At 41.1% G+C, this 17,156-nt stretch overlaps 1 protein-coding gene across 13 annotated transcripts in view; it reads left to right on the top strand.

Moving 5' to 3' along the window:
* Window positions 1-17,156, top strand: part of LOC105488234 (calcium voltage-gated channel auxiliary subunit beta 2) — a 405,027-nt gene that overhangs the window by 257,758 nt on the left and 130,113 nt on the right. For 11 of the 13 annotated variants that reach the window (XM_011752112.3, XM_011752110.3, XM_011752118.3 and 8 more), the window contains one exon: window positions 6,021-6,140. In XM_011752112.3, coding sequence (XP_011750414.2) covers window positions 6,021-6,140 — 120 coding nt within the window. Of the gene's footprint in view, window positions 1-4,656; window positions 5,199-6,020; window positions 6,141-17,156 lie in introns of those variants that run through there. The other 2 variants (XM_011752119.3, XM_011752114.3) reach the window with 1 other exon arrangement.

Genomic DNA, 17,156 nt, shown 5'->3' with positions numbered 1-17,156 from the left:
AGTAATCAGTACTCAATAATCGCATGTGGTTTGGGGAGTTGTTAAATAAAATTTAATCTCTTCATTAGTACATCCTGTAGCTGTATGTTTATAAATTTTCATCGTGTCTTGAGAAAATTGAAACTGACATTTTGGTTTTTACAGGATCATAAAAGCATCACACAGGGATGACCCTGCAGCCATGTATTGCTATCACTTCTGTTACTATTTTGACACTCAGCTAAATGATAGGTCAATCACATTTGAAATTCTCATCATCATATGAATTTGAGTAATAATTACGTGACAATTTGCAAACTAAGGTATACAATGTTTATGCAACTGTACCTCATCTTGGATTTTTCAATGTTTAGAGTCAGGATCTCTCATCAGCACATAGTTGATGATTGTATTGTTACTATTTTGAGACAGGGTCTCCGTCTGTCCCCCATGCTGGAGTACGGTGTTGCAATCTCTGCTCACTACAACCTCTGCCTCCTAGGTTCAAGCCATTCTCCTGCCTCAGCCTCCCAAGTAGCTGGGATGGCAGGCGCCTGCCACCACGCCTGGCTAATTTTTGTATTTTTAGTAGAGATGGGGTTTCACCATATTGCCCATCTGGTCTTGAACTCCTGACCTCAAGTGATCTGCCCGCCTCTGCCTCCCAAAGTGCTGGGATTACAGGCATGAGCCAGCATGCAGCCCATAGTTTATTTTATTTATGAAGAAACCAGTAAAGCAGAGAATAGCAATTCAGATTTCTTACATCTAAATTGCACCAGAGAACAGAAGTTGATTCTAAACTGTGAAAAGAGATGACAACACCATGAAAAATGAAAGAATTATCTCCCTCCCCCCAAAGACAATACAAGATAGAACCCTTTCCCCTTGGTCCTGGCCCTCTGAAGTCTATCCCATTTTGATTGATTGATTGAGATGCAGTCTCGCTCTGTCGCCAGGCTGGAGTGCAGTGGCACAGTCGGCTCACTGCAACCTCTACCTCCTGGGTTCAAGCGATTCTCCTGCCTCAGCCTCCTGAGTAGCTGGGATTACAGGCATGTGACACTACGCCTGGCTAATTTTTGTATTTTTAGTAGAGACAGGGTTTCACCATGTTGGTCAGGCTGGTCTCAAACTCCTGACCTCAGGTTATCCACCCACCTTGGCTTCCCAAAGTGCTGGGATTACAGGCGTGAGCCACCATGCCTGGTCCCATTTTGCTTTATTTTAAAAGATGTGGGCCTGACCAGTAGGCAATGAATTTGCCATTGGGTTAGCATCATCCTATGCATGAGGAGGGGGTCTAAAATCTTGAGGATTTTGATGAGTTACAACTTTGTCTAGAATCAGACTGGCTTTTGGATACATAAAAAGTTGATTTTGCTTAACAATGTGGATTTAAGGCTTCATATAAAGATTTCCTGCAGCAGGAGAAGACACAGACACAATTTAGGATCCAAGATGCCGCTATGAAATAGGCTTACAACTCTTATCCTTTGGGCTTTAAAAGAGAAAAATATAAGAACGCTCCAAAATACTGATGCTGAAAATATAGATGACTGTGAAACAGCAGAGTATAGCATCAAAACAGCAAACTATATACATTTTTTAAAGTATTAAAGAAAAAGGGTGGCCAGGCGTAGTGGCGCAAGCCAGTAATCCCAGCACTTTGGGAGGCCGAGGTGGGCAGATAACCTGAGATTGGGAGTTCAAGACCAGACTGGCCAACATGGCAAAACCGTGTCTCTACTGAAAATACAAAAATTAGCTGGGAGTGGTGTCACACGCCTGTAATTTCAGCTACTTGGGAGGCTGAGGCAGGAGAATCACATGAATCCAGGAGGCAGAGGTTACAGTGGGCCGAGATTGAGCCACTGCACTCCAGCCTGGGCTGGAGTGAGACTATCTCAAAAAAAAAAAAAAAAAGAAAAGAAAAAAAGGGTGACGCTTTCTTGTGTGAACATTAGACATAAAAGTGGAAAAAGAAACTGAAGAGTAGATAAAAGCATAAATTAATCCAACGATATGGAATTTTCCTATGAGCAATGAACCCACAAAGTGAGAGCTCTGAGGATAAAAGGTGATGATCCTGGGAGGAACTATTAGTACATAGTAGTACAAGTTACACTTTTGGAAATGTCCAAATAGAAATGCAGGTATTAAGATGTAGAAAAGGAACACTGGGTAGCTGAAATGTGATGCACCGGCAAGGACAAACACTGCAAAAGACCAGCTAATCACGTTGTTAACAGCCGTAGAGATCAAGGGTACATCTTGTAATGAACCTATTCTGGAGTTATGGAAATGACCGCCAGCTGTTCCCGACTGAAGACGACTTGAGGCACGATGACCCAGAAAGTCCATATGGTTCCAAAGGCAAAAGCTTAATTAGATATATCACTTCTAACTGCATAAATCCACACTCCCAGAAGAAAGGAGATTAACTGTAAGGCATATGTCAGGAGGGTGACTTTCAAACATGCAACAGCTCCAGAGAATGAAACTTGCTACTATTTGACTGTGGCTGTCTTTGTATGGGAGACTTTCAGGGGATGGTTATTTGTGTCTCTTTCAATGCTGGGTGCATATAACTTCTATAATGAAAAATATTTTGAGGCCGGGTGAGGTGGCTCACACCTGTAATCCCAACACGTTGGGAGGCTGAGGGGGGAGGATTGCTTGAGCCCAGGAGTTTGAGACCAGTCAGCCTGGGCAACATAGTGAGACCCATCTCTACAAAAAATAATTTAAAAATTAGCTAGGAATGGGAGCACATGCCTATATTCCCAGCCACTTGGGAGGCTGAAGTGGGAGGATCACTTTTGCCAAGGAGGTCAAGGCTGCAGTGAGCCATAATTGCACCACTGCACTCTATCAAGCCTGGGTGACAATGAGACCTTGTCTCAAAAAAAAAAAAAAAAAATTGTTTGTGTGTGAAAGTATGTACTATCAGAGATATAAGGAATGAAACTAATCCGGCTCTTTCTAAGCTTCTGCGAACTACTCTAAAGATCAATACATCCTGTATTATAAAATAGTCAAGGCATTGCCAAAAGTCATTGAAGAGATTTTTGTTTTTAACTGCTATTTAAACCTGGAAACAGGTCTCAAAGTGACTATGCAATGTAAAAGCTCCATCTGAATATTAGCAAAGGACTTTTTATATCATATTATATTTAAAAGGGAATGAGACCGCACAAAATTATGTGTGGGTGTTATGCGACCCTATCTTTATGTACTTCCTGTCATTGCTGGGTTCCTACTGATAGAAGCTTCGTCTTTTCATTGAGGTGTGACCTGAACCTGTAGTGGGGTGATTGGCTCTAACATGGCAAGACTGGTGACAGTGGGAACAAGGGTCCCTTATGGAGTATAATTATGCTTCCTGGTAATTTTCTACTGTGCTACTATTACTGTAAGAAGTCCTCTAGGAAGATCAGGAATCCCCTACCAGGTGTGTCTGTGTTGACACACTCATTTCTCCTTTGTAAATTTGCCCGCCACGCATTTTACATTCACATCATAGCAATAGGTGATCTGTTAATTTACATCAAGATACCACAATGGAGGTACAATTAATCACTAACTTTCATTCTGAAACCCCTATTCTATGTGTTTCTAGCATTTGGCTCTTGAAGATTATATTAGTGCAGAGTGCCAAGTGGGGAGGGAGGAAGATTTTTTGAGATGGGGGTCTCTCTATGTTGCCCAGGCTGGTCTCGAACTCATGGGCTCAAGCAGTCCTCCCACTTCGGCCTCCCAAAGTGCTAGGATTACAGTCGTGAGCCATTGCACCCAGCCGTGGTTCTTAAGTATTCTTAAGAACACTTTTTTTTTTCATTTTTATTTGTACAAAATCTTCTCCCACCACCCTCAAACAAATGCAGTTTAGACTACAGTGATAGCATTTTGTTTATGTCAAGAAAACAAAGTGTATTTCTTTACAAGTAAACTTTGAAAATGCAATTTCATTAGTACAGGAAATTAATAACTTTAGTGTCTTTCCTTCTTCAGCCTCACTCCCCTCATCTACAAGCAGAGTTGGGACTCAATTATTCTGTGAATTTTAACTCCAACTAATAAATTAATCAAGCTTTGAAATTTCTTTGTAAGTATGGTTATAACAATTCACATTGCTCTTTATGCCAGTGGCTTTATTTCAAATGGTAGTTTCTCAGTTGGAGAAGCAGTTCGAAGTCATTTTGAGCTCCGTTAAACTCATTGCTTTATAGAGCTGTGATTACTTTCATGTCCTAATTAAATGGCCACGTCTCTCTCTCGCATCTTGTTTGGAAAGTCACAAGCAATAAAGAACTGTGTTATATTATGACTGATGAGCATTATTTGATTTTTGCTATGCAATATTGCATATGATATTTACTACCTGTGAACCTGCTTTCAGCATAGGACACAGTTTCTGGAGCAGGTAATGGAAAGGGATTATTAAAGGAAACGATCTCATGCTTTGTTTTTGAGAGAAGGTTTCATCTGAAACAGAAACAGACACACATACCATGAGCCCGGTTACTATAGAACCGAAGAGACCTTTCCAGCTGTTTACACTTCGGATGTAAAATGGCAATTTGACATAGACTAACAGTGTGATGTGAGCATCTGCGTAAAAAGGCGACATATGGAGCATGCCCAGTGTGGGAGTGCGTCCTCCTCCCTCCGCCTCCCCCCTTCCCCTCGAGATCTCCAAAGATAAGGCTTGAACTTTGCACTTGCAAATGTCACTGCATACGTTTTTGCACTAGTTTTTTTTTTTTTTTCCTGCGATTCTTTTACAACTAATTTCCTTTAACAATTTGAGCGCAGGGAAGAGACTGTTTAGGGTTATGAGATGCATTAAGTTTAGAACGAGTTGATGCCCGGCTTCTGAATGCACTTGAAGTCTTCTTTATTTTTAAAGAAATATAAAGCACTCGAGTGTGTGTTTTCAGCCCCTCCTGGAAAGGGAAAATAAGAATTTCCCTGGATGGGAGTCCTCTGGGGCAGGGAGTGAAAGCCCCGGAGGCAGAAAGGGACGGAGCAGAGGGGCTTGCCCAGAGCATGGATAGGAAAGGAGCTGGGGTTCTCCGGGGCTCAGCGCGCACTGAGAACCTGTGCCCGGGGCTGCAGCTGCGGACGATAAAGGCGCTGTCTGGCTCATGAAGGCCACCTGGATCAGGCTTCTGAAAAGAGCCAAGGGAGGAAGGCTGAAGAATTCTGATATCTGTGTAAGCGCAAGGGCTTTCGTTTGGGGGGAGAGGTTATTTTGTTCTGCTTTTCTGTTGTTGCAGTGAGTGCAGGTAGAGAGGGTGGTTTGATTTGGTTAATCGGATCAAGATTGCAAGAGAGGGAAGCTAGGGAGATTCATCTCGTTTTTTGAGCTCCTTTCCCTGTGTTATGATTAATTGCCAGATGAGCTATCCCAGGCAGGTGTTTTCTGTAGACGGCTTTTTATTAAATCTAGGTAAAGGTATTTTAAAATGTGTTGCTGGAAGATGGAGTGAAGTTAGCTGCTAGTATCTTACAGTTTTATCAGAGAAAACAGCAGGTGTATAAAAAGGTAAACAAGGATTCTTCAGATTAAAGTGGGAATCATGTCATGGTAGTGACATTTGGGAGAGTTCAAGTTGATAACTCAGACTTTCTTTCATGTTTTTCTTAGGCTTAATGTCTTTCTAGTTTTAAATACCTGCTTTAGCATGTAGATTGTTCTTGAAGCTATCCTTGAAACCCATCGTTGTCCTTCAGTTCTGCACTGCACCATCAAGCTGTTTAATTATAAAAGCAACTTGTTCTGGCTTCCAGGAAGGGTGGTTTTTTGGAATATAAAGCTTAGGAAGGAATGGCAACTCAGTAGACACAACTATTCTATTGAATGTCTGCAAATCAGAGCATGGTTTTCTAGATAGGTTGCTGCAAAATGAATTATTTTCTCCTCTTTTCAGGAATGTATAGCACAATCCGGGAAGCTAACTGCTGTGTCGATGAGACTTTTCCAATGCAAACATCATAGATTGAATCTACTTTAAAATGTACATTTTCCTTTCCAGGGTTCGGCAGACTCCTACACTAGCCGTCCATCCGATTCCGATGTATCTCTGGAGGAGGACCGGGAAGCAGTGCGCAGAGAAGCGGAGCGGCAGGCCCAGGCACAGTTGGAAAAAGCAAAGGTAAAATCATTTCCTTCCTGCCAAGATCTTTCTTTGCAAGTTGTGCTGTGCCCCTGATAGACCACCTGTGGAAGTTTCCCCTAAAGCTTGTTTGATCTATTAGAGCATTTCATCGTCGGGTTTTAGAAAGGTACAAGAAATGGAGCCTAGTTTCTTCCCTTAGTAGAAAAGGGAAGTGTGTTGTGTAAGACTGGTCGTCTATGTTGTTTTATAATCCAAGCAACTCGTTTCTGTGGGTGGATGGCTTATTTGGACACATACGAAAGGATCCCTGAATGTGCAAAGAGGAAAAACGGCACCTAATATCAACACATTTTACTTCATTTCCCCAGTAAATTATATCTCTGTTAAGAAAAAAAAAAAAAAAAAAAAAAAAAAAAACAGACTGACTTCAAGCTATTGTTTATTTTCTTAGACTTGAACAGTTTTTCCCCTGAATTTTACTTCATAGGTGTTTTATATTAGTATCCTCTTACTTTCAAAATTGATTACATTATGCTTTTCAAAGAGCAACAGAGGATTTTATTGATTTTTAGAAGTTTCTTCTCTTAGAACATGTTCTTCTGCAGGATAAAGTGTGTATATATGGAAGGGAGACTGCAAAGCAGCTATGAAATAGATAGTTCCAGGATTTATCTCAGGTCTTGTCTCATTTAACTCATTGCAACGATTTGAATTCTTTTTCCCATGCTGTCCTTGGAATAGTGGCGATTTCTAAGGCATAGATTGTTCGAGTTGAAGGTAGCTTGGTTTTTGGGATACTCAGTCGCTTCCCAATGAACCTATTTTAACATGGTTGTTGATTTTCCTTTGAAAAACTTGTTTTGAAAAAGGCTAAGTGCCTTGTTGATCGTGCTAGAAATACCAGGATAGCATTTCTGCTGGCTGCTTCATCTCTGAGATGAGTAGAATCTATGTGTGTTGCTATGGGAATTGTGGTTAGGAGATTCTGGTTTGAATGCATGGACAGCCCTTATGTAATACATTATTCATGACCTCTAGCGCGGCTGCCATCCTAGTCTACTGAGGAACTGCCAGGAGACCTTGACTTCTAAAAAGCAGTACTTCTGTATATCAGAATGATGTTCTTACCTCAACTGGCAGGGAAATTTTCTCCAGGACTGACAGTCTTCTCTGAAAGGCAGTTCGTAAATAGCAGATGCAGGGAGGGTTTTGTGGTGGTGGAAACTGGTAAAACTGGATGTGGCCCAGTTGCCAACAACGAATCTGCTCAACCAATGTTAGCCACTTAGAACATTGTGAAGTTGAAATGAAATAAAGAAGAACATTAAATAATGTATGACAGTCAGCACTGTAGTTAATATAGGTTGCAGCTGAGAGTCTGAATTCTATATTCTATATTTTGCATTGTGTGTAAAGAAAAGTAAGAAAAAACTACAATTTGTATTCTGAAAATAAGATTGTTCTATTTGTGGCTAATTTATTCATGTAAGTTTCACATACCAAAATTGAACAGTTTCTTGGGCTCATGTCCCATCATGATACAGCCCAATAGACTGTAGGTTTGGTTCTCAATTGTTATCTAATTGGGGCATTTTTGTTCCTGACTCTGTGGCTACGTCATGAGTTAAATGACACTGCTGCAAAGACCTTTTAAAATATATTTCAACCAAGCATAGATCGAAATGTTGCTCCTAAATCAAACCAGGGTCATGTTACTTGTTCTACTGCCTAAAAAGTTGATAGTTAGGAATGATGTAGAAGACAAAAGAAAATGAAGAGACTTTAAAACAGAGGCAAAATAATTGAAAAACTATTTCCTGTGTTTAATGACAGATAGTTTATTTAATGGGTGAGATAGGAATGGTTAATGGGTACCAAAAAAAAAAAAAAATAGAACGAATGAATTAAACCTATATGATAGCACAATAAGGTGACTAAAGTCAATAATAACTTAATTGTATATTTTTAAATAAAGAATGTAATTGGACTCTTTGTAGCTCACAGGATAAATGCTTCAGGGGATGGATACCACATTCTCTATGGTATGCTTATTTCATATTGCATGCCTGTATCAAACCATCTCATCTACCTCATAAATATATACATCTATGTACCCACAAAAATTTTTTTAAGTAGTTTATATTTTTTCTTTAAAATTAGGTCAATATCTTAAACCTTTGATGTATTCAAATGACATACACGAGGGTAAGTGAGAATTTAAATGTGTCTGAAAAATACAAAGATGAGGATTGAATTTTCCTTTATATTAAAATCATGGTTTGGTAGGTCTGGTTTATTAATCCCAATATTCTTGAAGAAATAATGCAAAATAGGGATTGTAGAGTGCTAGCTCCCTCTATAAATTTTTACTTTTATCTATTAAAATAGCCTCATTCTTTGCCAAAATATCATTGTGCCTTTATGAAACCTTCAAAATGAAGCCTTAAAGTTTAAAAACATAACAATTCACGCTACTTAACTTTAAATAGTTAAAAACACTTTGCACAGCCATTTTGGAAGAATCAGACATTTTCTACATTTACTTTATAACCATCAAAGCATCTCTCAAACAGAAGGACTTTACAAGTCAGTGCTTTTACTCACCTTACAGATCACATGTAATAAATAAGTCTGTGCCGATGACCTTAGCAGACCTGGTCCTGTATAAATACAAACACATTATCCACTAATTGCCTAATAATACCTCTATGAAAGAACGTGATTAGCAAGAAGTGAGACTAGAGATACTGTCTTTTAAAATGTAAGTGACCTGCAAAAGGTTATATAACGAAGTACTCTGTGCTGTCAATAAACCTAATACTCTCCGCTACCACTTTGTTAAGGCTTTTCTTAATGACTAAACTCTGCAGTGAACAGATTAGATGTTAATTTTGAGGCCAATACATACCAACTGACATGACATTGTTTTTTAACGTGGTGTTTTCTGGTTCCCAATGTGTGTTTTGAAATTGTGCAGTTATGGCATACTTGGCAAATCCTGGTTTTTCAGTTTGTGCTCTCTGATATTACCTTAAAGACAAGTCATATATGAATCTAATTTATTCCCATGTTGATCTTCTCTTTGAAAACAACTTGATTGAGATATAATTCACCCATTTGAAGTGTATAATTCAATGGTTTTTAGTATGTTCAGAGGTGTTCAACCATCACTATAATCAGTTGTAGACCATTCTCATTGCCCCATACATTCCAAGCCTGTCAGCAGTCACTCTCCTTTTTCCCCAACCACCCCCGTCCCCAGGCCTAGAACCACTATTCAGCTTTTGTTTCTACAGATTCGTCTATTGTGGATATTGCATATAAATGGAATCTTACAATAGGTGGTCTTTTGTGAGTGGCTGCCTTTGGACATCTCGGTTGTTTCCACTGTTTAGGTATTGTGCATAATGCTAGTATGAACATTCCTGTATATATTTTCTGTGTGTGTGGGCATATGTTTTCATTTCACATATGTATGTACTTTGGAGTGAAATTGCTGGGTCACCTGATCATCTCTTTTTAATTGCAATAATAATTTTCTTCTTTTTTCCTTTAATTCTCAAAAAACGCTGTCTTCTGCCCTATATGCAGAGACTCTGAGTTGGGAAATCTGGATGTAGAAGGAATTGAAGCAGAGATAAGATAGATTCAGCCGGGCATGATGGCTCATGCCTGTAATCCCAGCACTTTGGGAGGCCAAGGCAAGTGGATCACCTGAGGTCAGGAGTTTGAGACCATCTTGGGCAACATGGTGAAACCCCATCTCTACTAAAAATATAAAAATTAGCTGGGTTTGTTGGCACATGCCTGTAATCCCAGCTACTTGAGAGGCTGAGGCAGTAGAATCACTTGACACTGGGAGGGAGAGGTTGCAGTGAGCTGAGATCTCTTGCTCTCACATGGGCAACAGAGCCAGACTCTGTCAAAAACAAACAAAAAACAAAAAAAGCAACGATGGACTCAATGTGATCTTCTTAGCCGAATAGAATAACCTTCAATCTTGAGTCCATTGTTCTTTTATCATTGAGTATCTCCTATATTAAAGAAAATGTGAGACCCAGTTGGTGAGTAGAAGGGACTGCAAGGCCAGAGCCACAAAGAAGAAATAGGCAGGTCTTTTGCATGTGAGAAGCTTCCATTGTTTCAGGAGAAAGTCGTGGTCATAAAAGGTGGAATACAATACATTGTGGGGAAGGGAGGGTTAGAGAGGTCTGTGAGCACCCAGGTTTAGACTGCATCCTACTGGCAGGAACAGAAAATCCTTCTTTGAGGAGGTGGTGGCTTAAAAGTAGACCTCACAGTAGGGGTCCGTGTTCTGTTAGGAACCAGGCTACACAGCAGGAGGTGAACAGCAGCATCCAGAAAGGAAGCTTCATCTATATTTACAGCCACTCCCCACTGCTCACATAACCACCTGAGCTCCACCTCCCGTCAGATCAATGGCAGCATTAGATTCTCACAGGAGTGCAAACCCTTTTGTGAGCTGTGCATGAGAGGGATCGAGGTTGCGCACTCCTCATGAGAATCTAATGCCTGACGATCTGTCACTGTTTCCCATTGCCCCTAAATGGGACCATCTAGTTGCAGGAAAACAAGCTCAGGGTCCCACGGATTCTACGTCATGGTAAGTTGTAGAATTGTTTCATTATATTTTACAATGTAATAACAACAGAAATAAAATGCACAATCAATGTAATGTGCTTGACTCATCCCGAAACCATCCCCAGACCCCAGTCCATGGAAAAACTGTTTTCCTTGGTGCCAAAAAGGTAGAGGAATGCTGCCTTACAGGATGGAGAGATTAAGTTTGGCTCTTGAAGTTACAAAGGGGGATATGAAGTGAGAAATGCCTCCCAGACCCTGGAATACAATGTATATAACAGTCAGTATAAGTAAAGGCTCCACGGCAAGAAAACATAGAACCTTCCAGAGAAAGGTTAGTTTCTTGAGAAAATGTCTTTACTCTACCTTCACATTTAATTAACAAATTGGCTGGTTATAGTATTCAAGAATGAAAAACATTTTTCTTCAGATTTGTGAAGGTTTACTTCATGGTCTTCTAAAGTCCAGCCCTGCTGTTCTGTCTTTCTCTTTTTTTTTTTTTTTTTTTTTTTTTTTGCTCAGTACAGCTCCACCTCCCGGGTTCAGGTGATTCTCGCACCTCAGCCTCCTGAGTAGCTAGCATTACAGGCACGCGCCACCACACCCAGATAATTTTTGTATTTTTACTAGAGATGGGGTTTCTTCATGTTTCCCAGCCTGGTCTTAAAGTCCTGGCCTTAAGTGATTCACCTGCCTTGGCCTCCCAAAGTGCTAGGGTTATAGATGTGACCCGCCATGCCCGGCCTGTTCTGTCTTTAAGTGTGATTTTTGGTTTTTAAAATTCTCTAATATTTTGAGAACTGTTCTTCCTTTGGTATTTTGACATTTTGACATGACATGCCTTGGTTTGTGCCTTTTTGTGTATTGTACTCGGCTTCTCATACATTCATTGTGAAGGGCTGATTAGTTCAGTTCTGGAAACCGTCTTTTTTTTTTTTCGGAATAATTTCTTCCCCTATATTTTCCTCTTTTCATTGGCTCTCTGGTTTGTGAGGTATTTGATTTGAGCCCCTCTGTAATCGTTTTTCTCCATCTTTTTGTTGTACCTGAATTTTTCCCAACTTCTAACCCATCTGCTAAAATTATATTTGTCAAAATGTCTAATTTCCAAGAGCTTTCTTATTTTCTTCATTTATAGCTTCTTGTTTTTATTCCATAGCTATAATATTTTCTCTTATGTCTCTTAAGATACTAATTTTCTTGGAGTTTCCTGTACTGTCACTGTTTTTCAAGCTTTTTAAATATTTGATGTTACTTTTACATAATGGAGACTTTCTTCAAATGTTTGATTTTTAATGACTATATTTATTATTTCATTGGTATATTTGAAGTGAAAATAAACTGTAAGAAGCTGCAAAAGCATGCAACTTCATGAAGATTATGAATTGGAAGCACCTATTGTAGAGGGTTAAAACTGGGTTTTCCTGTGGGAAGTGCAAGGACTACCTACACAAAGGTCATCAGTGGAGAAATTATTGACTGCTATTTGGAATTTATACACCAACGAGAAGTTTTCAAATGAACTTAAGGAAACATTCACTATCCTGACTTGTTTTTTTGTTTGTTTTGTTTTGAGATGGGGTCTCACTCTGTCACCCAGGCTGGAGTGCAATGGCACGATCTCAGTCCACTACAGCCTCTGCCTTCCGGGGTCAAGCAGTTCTCCTGCCTCCCGGGGTAGCAGGGAATACACGTGCGCACCACCGTGCCCGGCTAATTGTTGTATTTTTAGTAGAGACGGGGTTTCACCATGTTGGCCAGGCTGGTCTTGAACTCCTGACCTCAAGTTATCTGCCCACCTTGGCCTCCTGAAGTGCTGGGATTACAAGCATGAGCCACTGTGCCTGACCATACCCCCAACTTCTTAGCTAGGGAGTATAGGTGAGAAGACATGAGAAGATGTTGAAAATCTCTTACATATAGGTTTACAGAACACAAGCCTAAAATCAAGATGCTCAGGCAGTGCTGAAATTTGCTCTTGGGAGGAAATCCCAGTTTCACGATGTTTGAAAACATTCTTTCTCCTGCTGGATCACATGTCATCAGATACAGACGGCCAAAACTGCAGAGTCTACAAGGTTCTTTAGGGATGATATTATGATGCAAATTTTTTCCTTGAAGGGAGGAGTGTTTTTTCTTCAGTACTTGTTTTCTTCAGGTTTGTTTATTATTATTATTTTTTAAACAAGGTCTTACTCTGTTGCCCAGGCTGAAGTTGCAGTGGCTCACTGCATCCTCAAGCTCCTGGGCTCAAGCAATCCTCCCACCTCAGCCTCCAGAATAGCTGGGACCACAGGCATGCACCACCATGCCTTGCTAACATTTTTTTAAAGTTTTATGTAATCCCAGTGCTTTGGGAGGCCGAGGTAGGTAGATCACCTGAGGTCAGGGGTTCAAGACCAGCCTGGCCAATGTGGTGAAACCCCGTCTCTACGAAAAATACAAAAAACAAATAGCTGGGTGTGGTGGTGTGCACTTATAATCCCAGCTACCCCAGACGCTGAGGCAGAAGAATCACTTGCACCTGGGAGGCAGAGGTTGCAGTAAGCCGAGGTCATGCCATCGCACTCTAGCCTAGGCAACAAGAGTGAAACTCTGTCTCCAGGAAAAAAAAAAAAAATGTAGAGACAAGGTCTCCTTATGTTGCCCAGGCTGGTCTCGAACTGCTGGGGTCAAGTAATCCTCTTGCCTCGACCTCCCAAAGTGCTGGGATTACAGGTGCAAGCCACTGTGCCCTGGAGTTCATTCAGTTTTGACCTATCAAACTTCTCTACTTTCAACAAGTCCGGCTTATCATTTATCTTGACTAAAAGAAAGCCTGAAGACTTGAAGTTTCCAGAAAGGCCGTCAGCTGGGCTGAGACTTTGTCTGACTCTGGACAAGGTTCAAATGTTTAATTTTTGATCATCTATTCATAATTAAGAGGAAGACATTGTTAAGCTGATCGGAAGCTCTAAATGCAGTAGCAAAGCTTCTTGACAGGTCATCTCGTATAGGGTAATTGGGGAGGGACCGAAAAACTGGTGGGAGGGGGCACCATTATCTTTTAATCTGGCCAATGCCCCAGGACAGGGCTCCCCCAGCCTCCTGTCTGGCTCTGTTGGACCGGTCACAGGCTTCTGGCAGTAGTCCAGGAAAAGGTGGCTAGAGTTTCATCACTTAGGATGGAGATCTTAAAATTATTTAATCCTCCTATGTTCAGTATGTCACTCGCCTTTACTCTCAGCTGTCCCTCTGATTGTCTGAAATCTCCCGGTCATCCTCTCCAGAGAAAAACCTTTGGTCTTCCGGAAGTGAGGGGAGAGAGAAAATGGATTCTGATAAGTCCAATGTCCAGTCAGTGCTATTTTCAGCCCCAGCCATACTTCTTCCTTCAGAGGTGCCTGGAACCTCCAGTTCCTCCTCCTTGCCAGGGCCATGCAGCTGCAATAGGCTTTCTACTCCTTAGCCCTCCTGCCTGCCTCTTGCAGTTACTCTCATTCTAACTCTTTCTACTCTGCTAATTACTGCTTGTTCGTTGCGTTCTATATTCTATGTTTCCACATACTCTCATCTGGTTTCCTGTTCTTTGTATCTGTGGGCTTATACTTTTTCTAAAAACATATTTTCAGGAGGAAGCATTAGTTCTGTTGACCGTGTTTCATTCCCAATAGTTTTCAATAAACATACTACAAAAAAGAAAAAATATTTCTCATCTTGCCTTAGTTCATAAATGCCTTACAGATTGAGAGAATTCCCCTAACTAGCCTTTGAAGAAGAAAGAAGAAACATGAACATCTTTATGTCCCATCAGCCTGAAGATAGTTTTTTTATTTCAAAAAAAATATTAAACATGTTTTAAAAATATGTCTTACTGCGAACATTATGTGGGAGGTAGGAGAGAAATATACACGTATGTCTACAATGCATATGTTCTTAAACCTACAAGATAGACTACTGGAGAATCCAAAGAATACATGGCAGGTGTGAAACTAGAGGGCTACTTACAGAGGAAAAGAAATGTGTTGGCCGGACGCGGTGGCTCATGCCTGTAATCCCAGCACTTTGGGAGGCCAAGGCAGGCGGATCACGAGGTCAGGAGTTTGAGACCAGCCTGGCCAACATGATGAAACCCCATCTCTACTAAAAATACAAAAATTAGCCAGGCGTGGTTGTGGGCACCTATAATCCCAACTACAGGGAAACTGAGGCAGGAGAATCACTGGAACCCAGGAGGCAGAGGTTCCAGTGAGCTGAGATCACACCACTGCACTCCAGTCTAGGTGACAGAGCAAGACTCCATCTCCAAAAAAATTTTAAGATAAAAATCCAGCAGCAATATCTTATGAAAAACACAAGCATAAAATATGTCACACATTCTTACAAAAAATACTTTAGGCTGAAATTATTTTCACAATGTACATTTTCATGCTTCTTGCATTAAAAAATTGTCAACTCTTTGCTTATAGCATATACCTTTCAAGTAGAGTTAGAAAACTGGCTGAATAGGTCTAATTTCCAGCAGCATTAGTTTGTGTATTGTTCAAATACGCATTAGCTTAGATGGCGTTTTTCTACGTGTGATAAAGAAGAAATATGCAGAAGCCCGCTGTACCTGTGTTAGGCTTCTCTTCCCTGTTGACATATACTTATGACTGGGTAGGTAACAATCACACACATTGGTACTGTCATTCTTCTACTCACCGCTAATGTTAATTGATGATAATATTAATGATGACAACAGTAATAGCACTTAATGCCCAATCGCTGCTCATTATAGACAATTTGAAAGATATAAAAGGAAAAGGCAAAACTTGTATCTTTGAGCATTTTTTTTTTTTGAGATAGAATCTCGCTCTGTTGCCCAAATTGGAGTGCAGTGGCACCACCATCTTGGCTCACTGCAACCTCTGCCTCCCAGGTTCAAGCAATTCTCCTGCCTCAGCCTCCGGAGTAGCTGGGATTGCAGGCCCCTGCCACCACGTGGGCTAATTTTTGTATTTTAAGTAGAGATGGGGTTTTACCATGTTGGCCAGGCTGTTCTCAAACTCCTGACCTCAAGTGATCTGCCCGCCTCGGCCTCCCAAAGTGTTAGAATTACAGGTGTCAGCGACTGTGCCCAGCCTCTTTAAGCATGTTGAAATTATTTGAGCAGTCATGACCATACAATACATACAGCATTGATGACTACACTGTTAACAAAATCCTTACTCTCGAAGTTCTTGCTGCAAAACGAACAGATCTCAGCCTAGTGGTGTTAAGTCACCATTTTATTTAGGTTACAATTCTCTGCCACACATCCTTGGCCAGCTGTCCGGTTAGTTGGTGACCAGGTGACCCGGGATGGCTTGTTACATGTGTCTGGAGGCTGATAGCTGTCAGCATGGGTATCTGGTTCTCCTCCATATGGTTGTTCATCCTCCAACAGGCTGGCTAGGGTTCGCATGCTGGTCTCAGGGCTACTTCATGAGAGAGCAAGCTCCAAGGGGGGTGATAATCACCTCTCCACTTGTGTCATGTTTGCTAATGTCCCATTGGCCAAAGCAAGTCGCAGGGCTAAGCCTGGAGTCAAATGGGAATTACCAAGGGTGTGGATTCAGGTGGGATATGTTGCAACCACTTTCTGCAAACAACCTGCCACATTCATCTTTTTTCTTCCTTACCCCTTTGGAAGAAGAAATGTTTCCATGCCTTGTGAAATAAACAACACTGTCATCCCTTCTATCCTATTTTTTTTTCCTTCTTTCTACTGCCAACCTTATCACCCCAGGCTTTATTCTCCTGCTCCAATTTCTTCCCTACTTACTCTTTAACCCCATGAAACTGATTTCTGTCTCCATCTCTTTACTGAGGGTCTCTAGTGACTTCCTAATCACAAAGCCACTGACCTTTTATTGAGCCTTCCCTTAACATCTCTGCAAACCTCAATTTGTTTTTCTTCTCTGGTAAGTCACTTTTGTCCTGCAGGTGCTGGCTACACACAAAGTCCACTCCTACTACCACTCCGGTGGTTCCTGTTCAGTCCCTTCTGTTTCAGCTTTTTGTTCCCTCACCTGAAATGTGGAAGTCCATTCAACTAAATGCTCGGGCCTTGGCCTCCTGATGTTTGTTGCTTTAGGCATGCCATTGGTTTCCAGACTGAGCTCTGTAGAGCCCCAAGAGATCCATGGATTTTTCTGGAGTCACTGCAGAGGCTTGGGGAATGCCCAGCCGGCTGTGGTCTGCACATTGTATCCAGGATTCAGCCAGAACAGTGCTACTTTCACATGCTTTGTTTTGTTTTGTTTTGTTTTGTTTTGTTTTGACGTGGGGTTTTGCTCTTATTGGCCAGGCTAGATTGCAGTGGCATGATCTCAGATGACTGCAATTTCCGCCTCCTAGGTTTAAGTCATTCTCCTGCCTCAGCCTTCCAAGTAGCTGGGATTACAGGCGCATGCCATCGCGCCCAGGTAATTTTTTGTATTTTTAGTA

The sequence above is a fragment of the Macaca nemestrina genome, chromosome 9, assembly GCF_043159975.1.
Source record: "Macaca nemestrina isolate mMacNem1 chromosome 9, mMacNem.hap1, whole genome shotgun sequence".
In the NCBI taxonomy this organism is placed as follows: Eukaryota; Metazoa; Chordata; class Mammalia; order Primates; family Cercopithecidae; genus Macaca; species Macaca nemestrina.
This window is presented reverse-complemented; position numbering and strand designations above follow the sequence as displayed.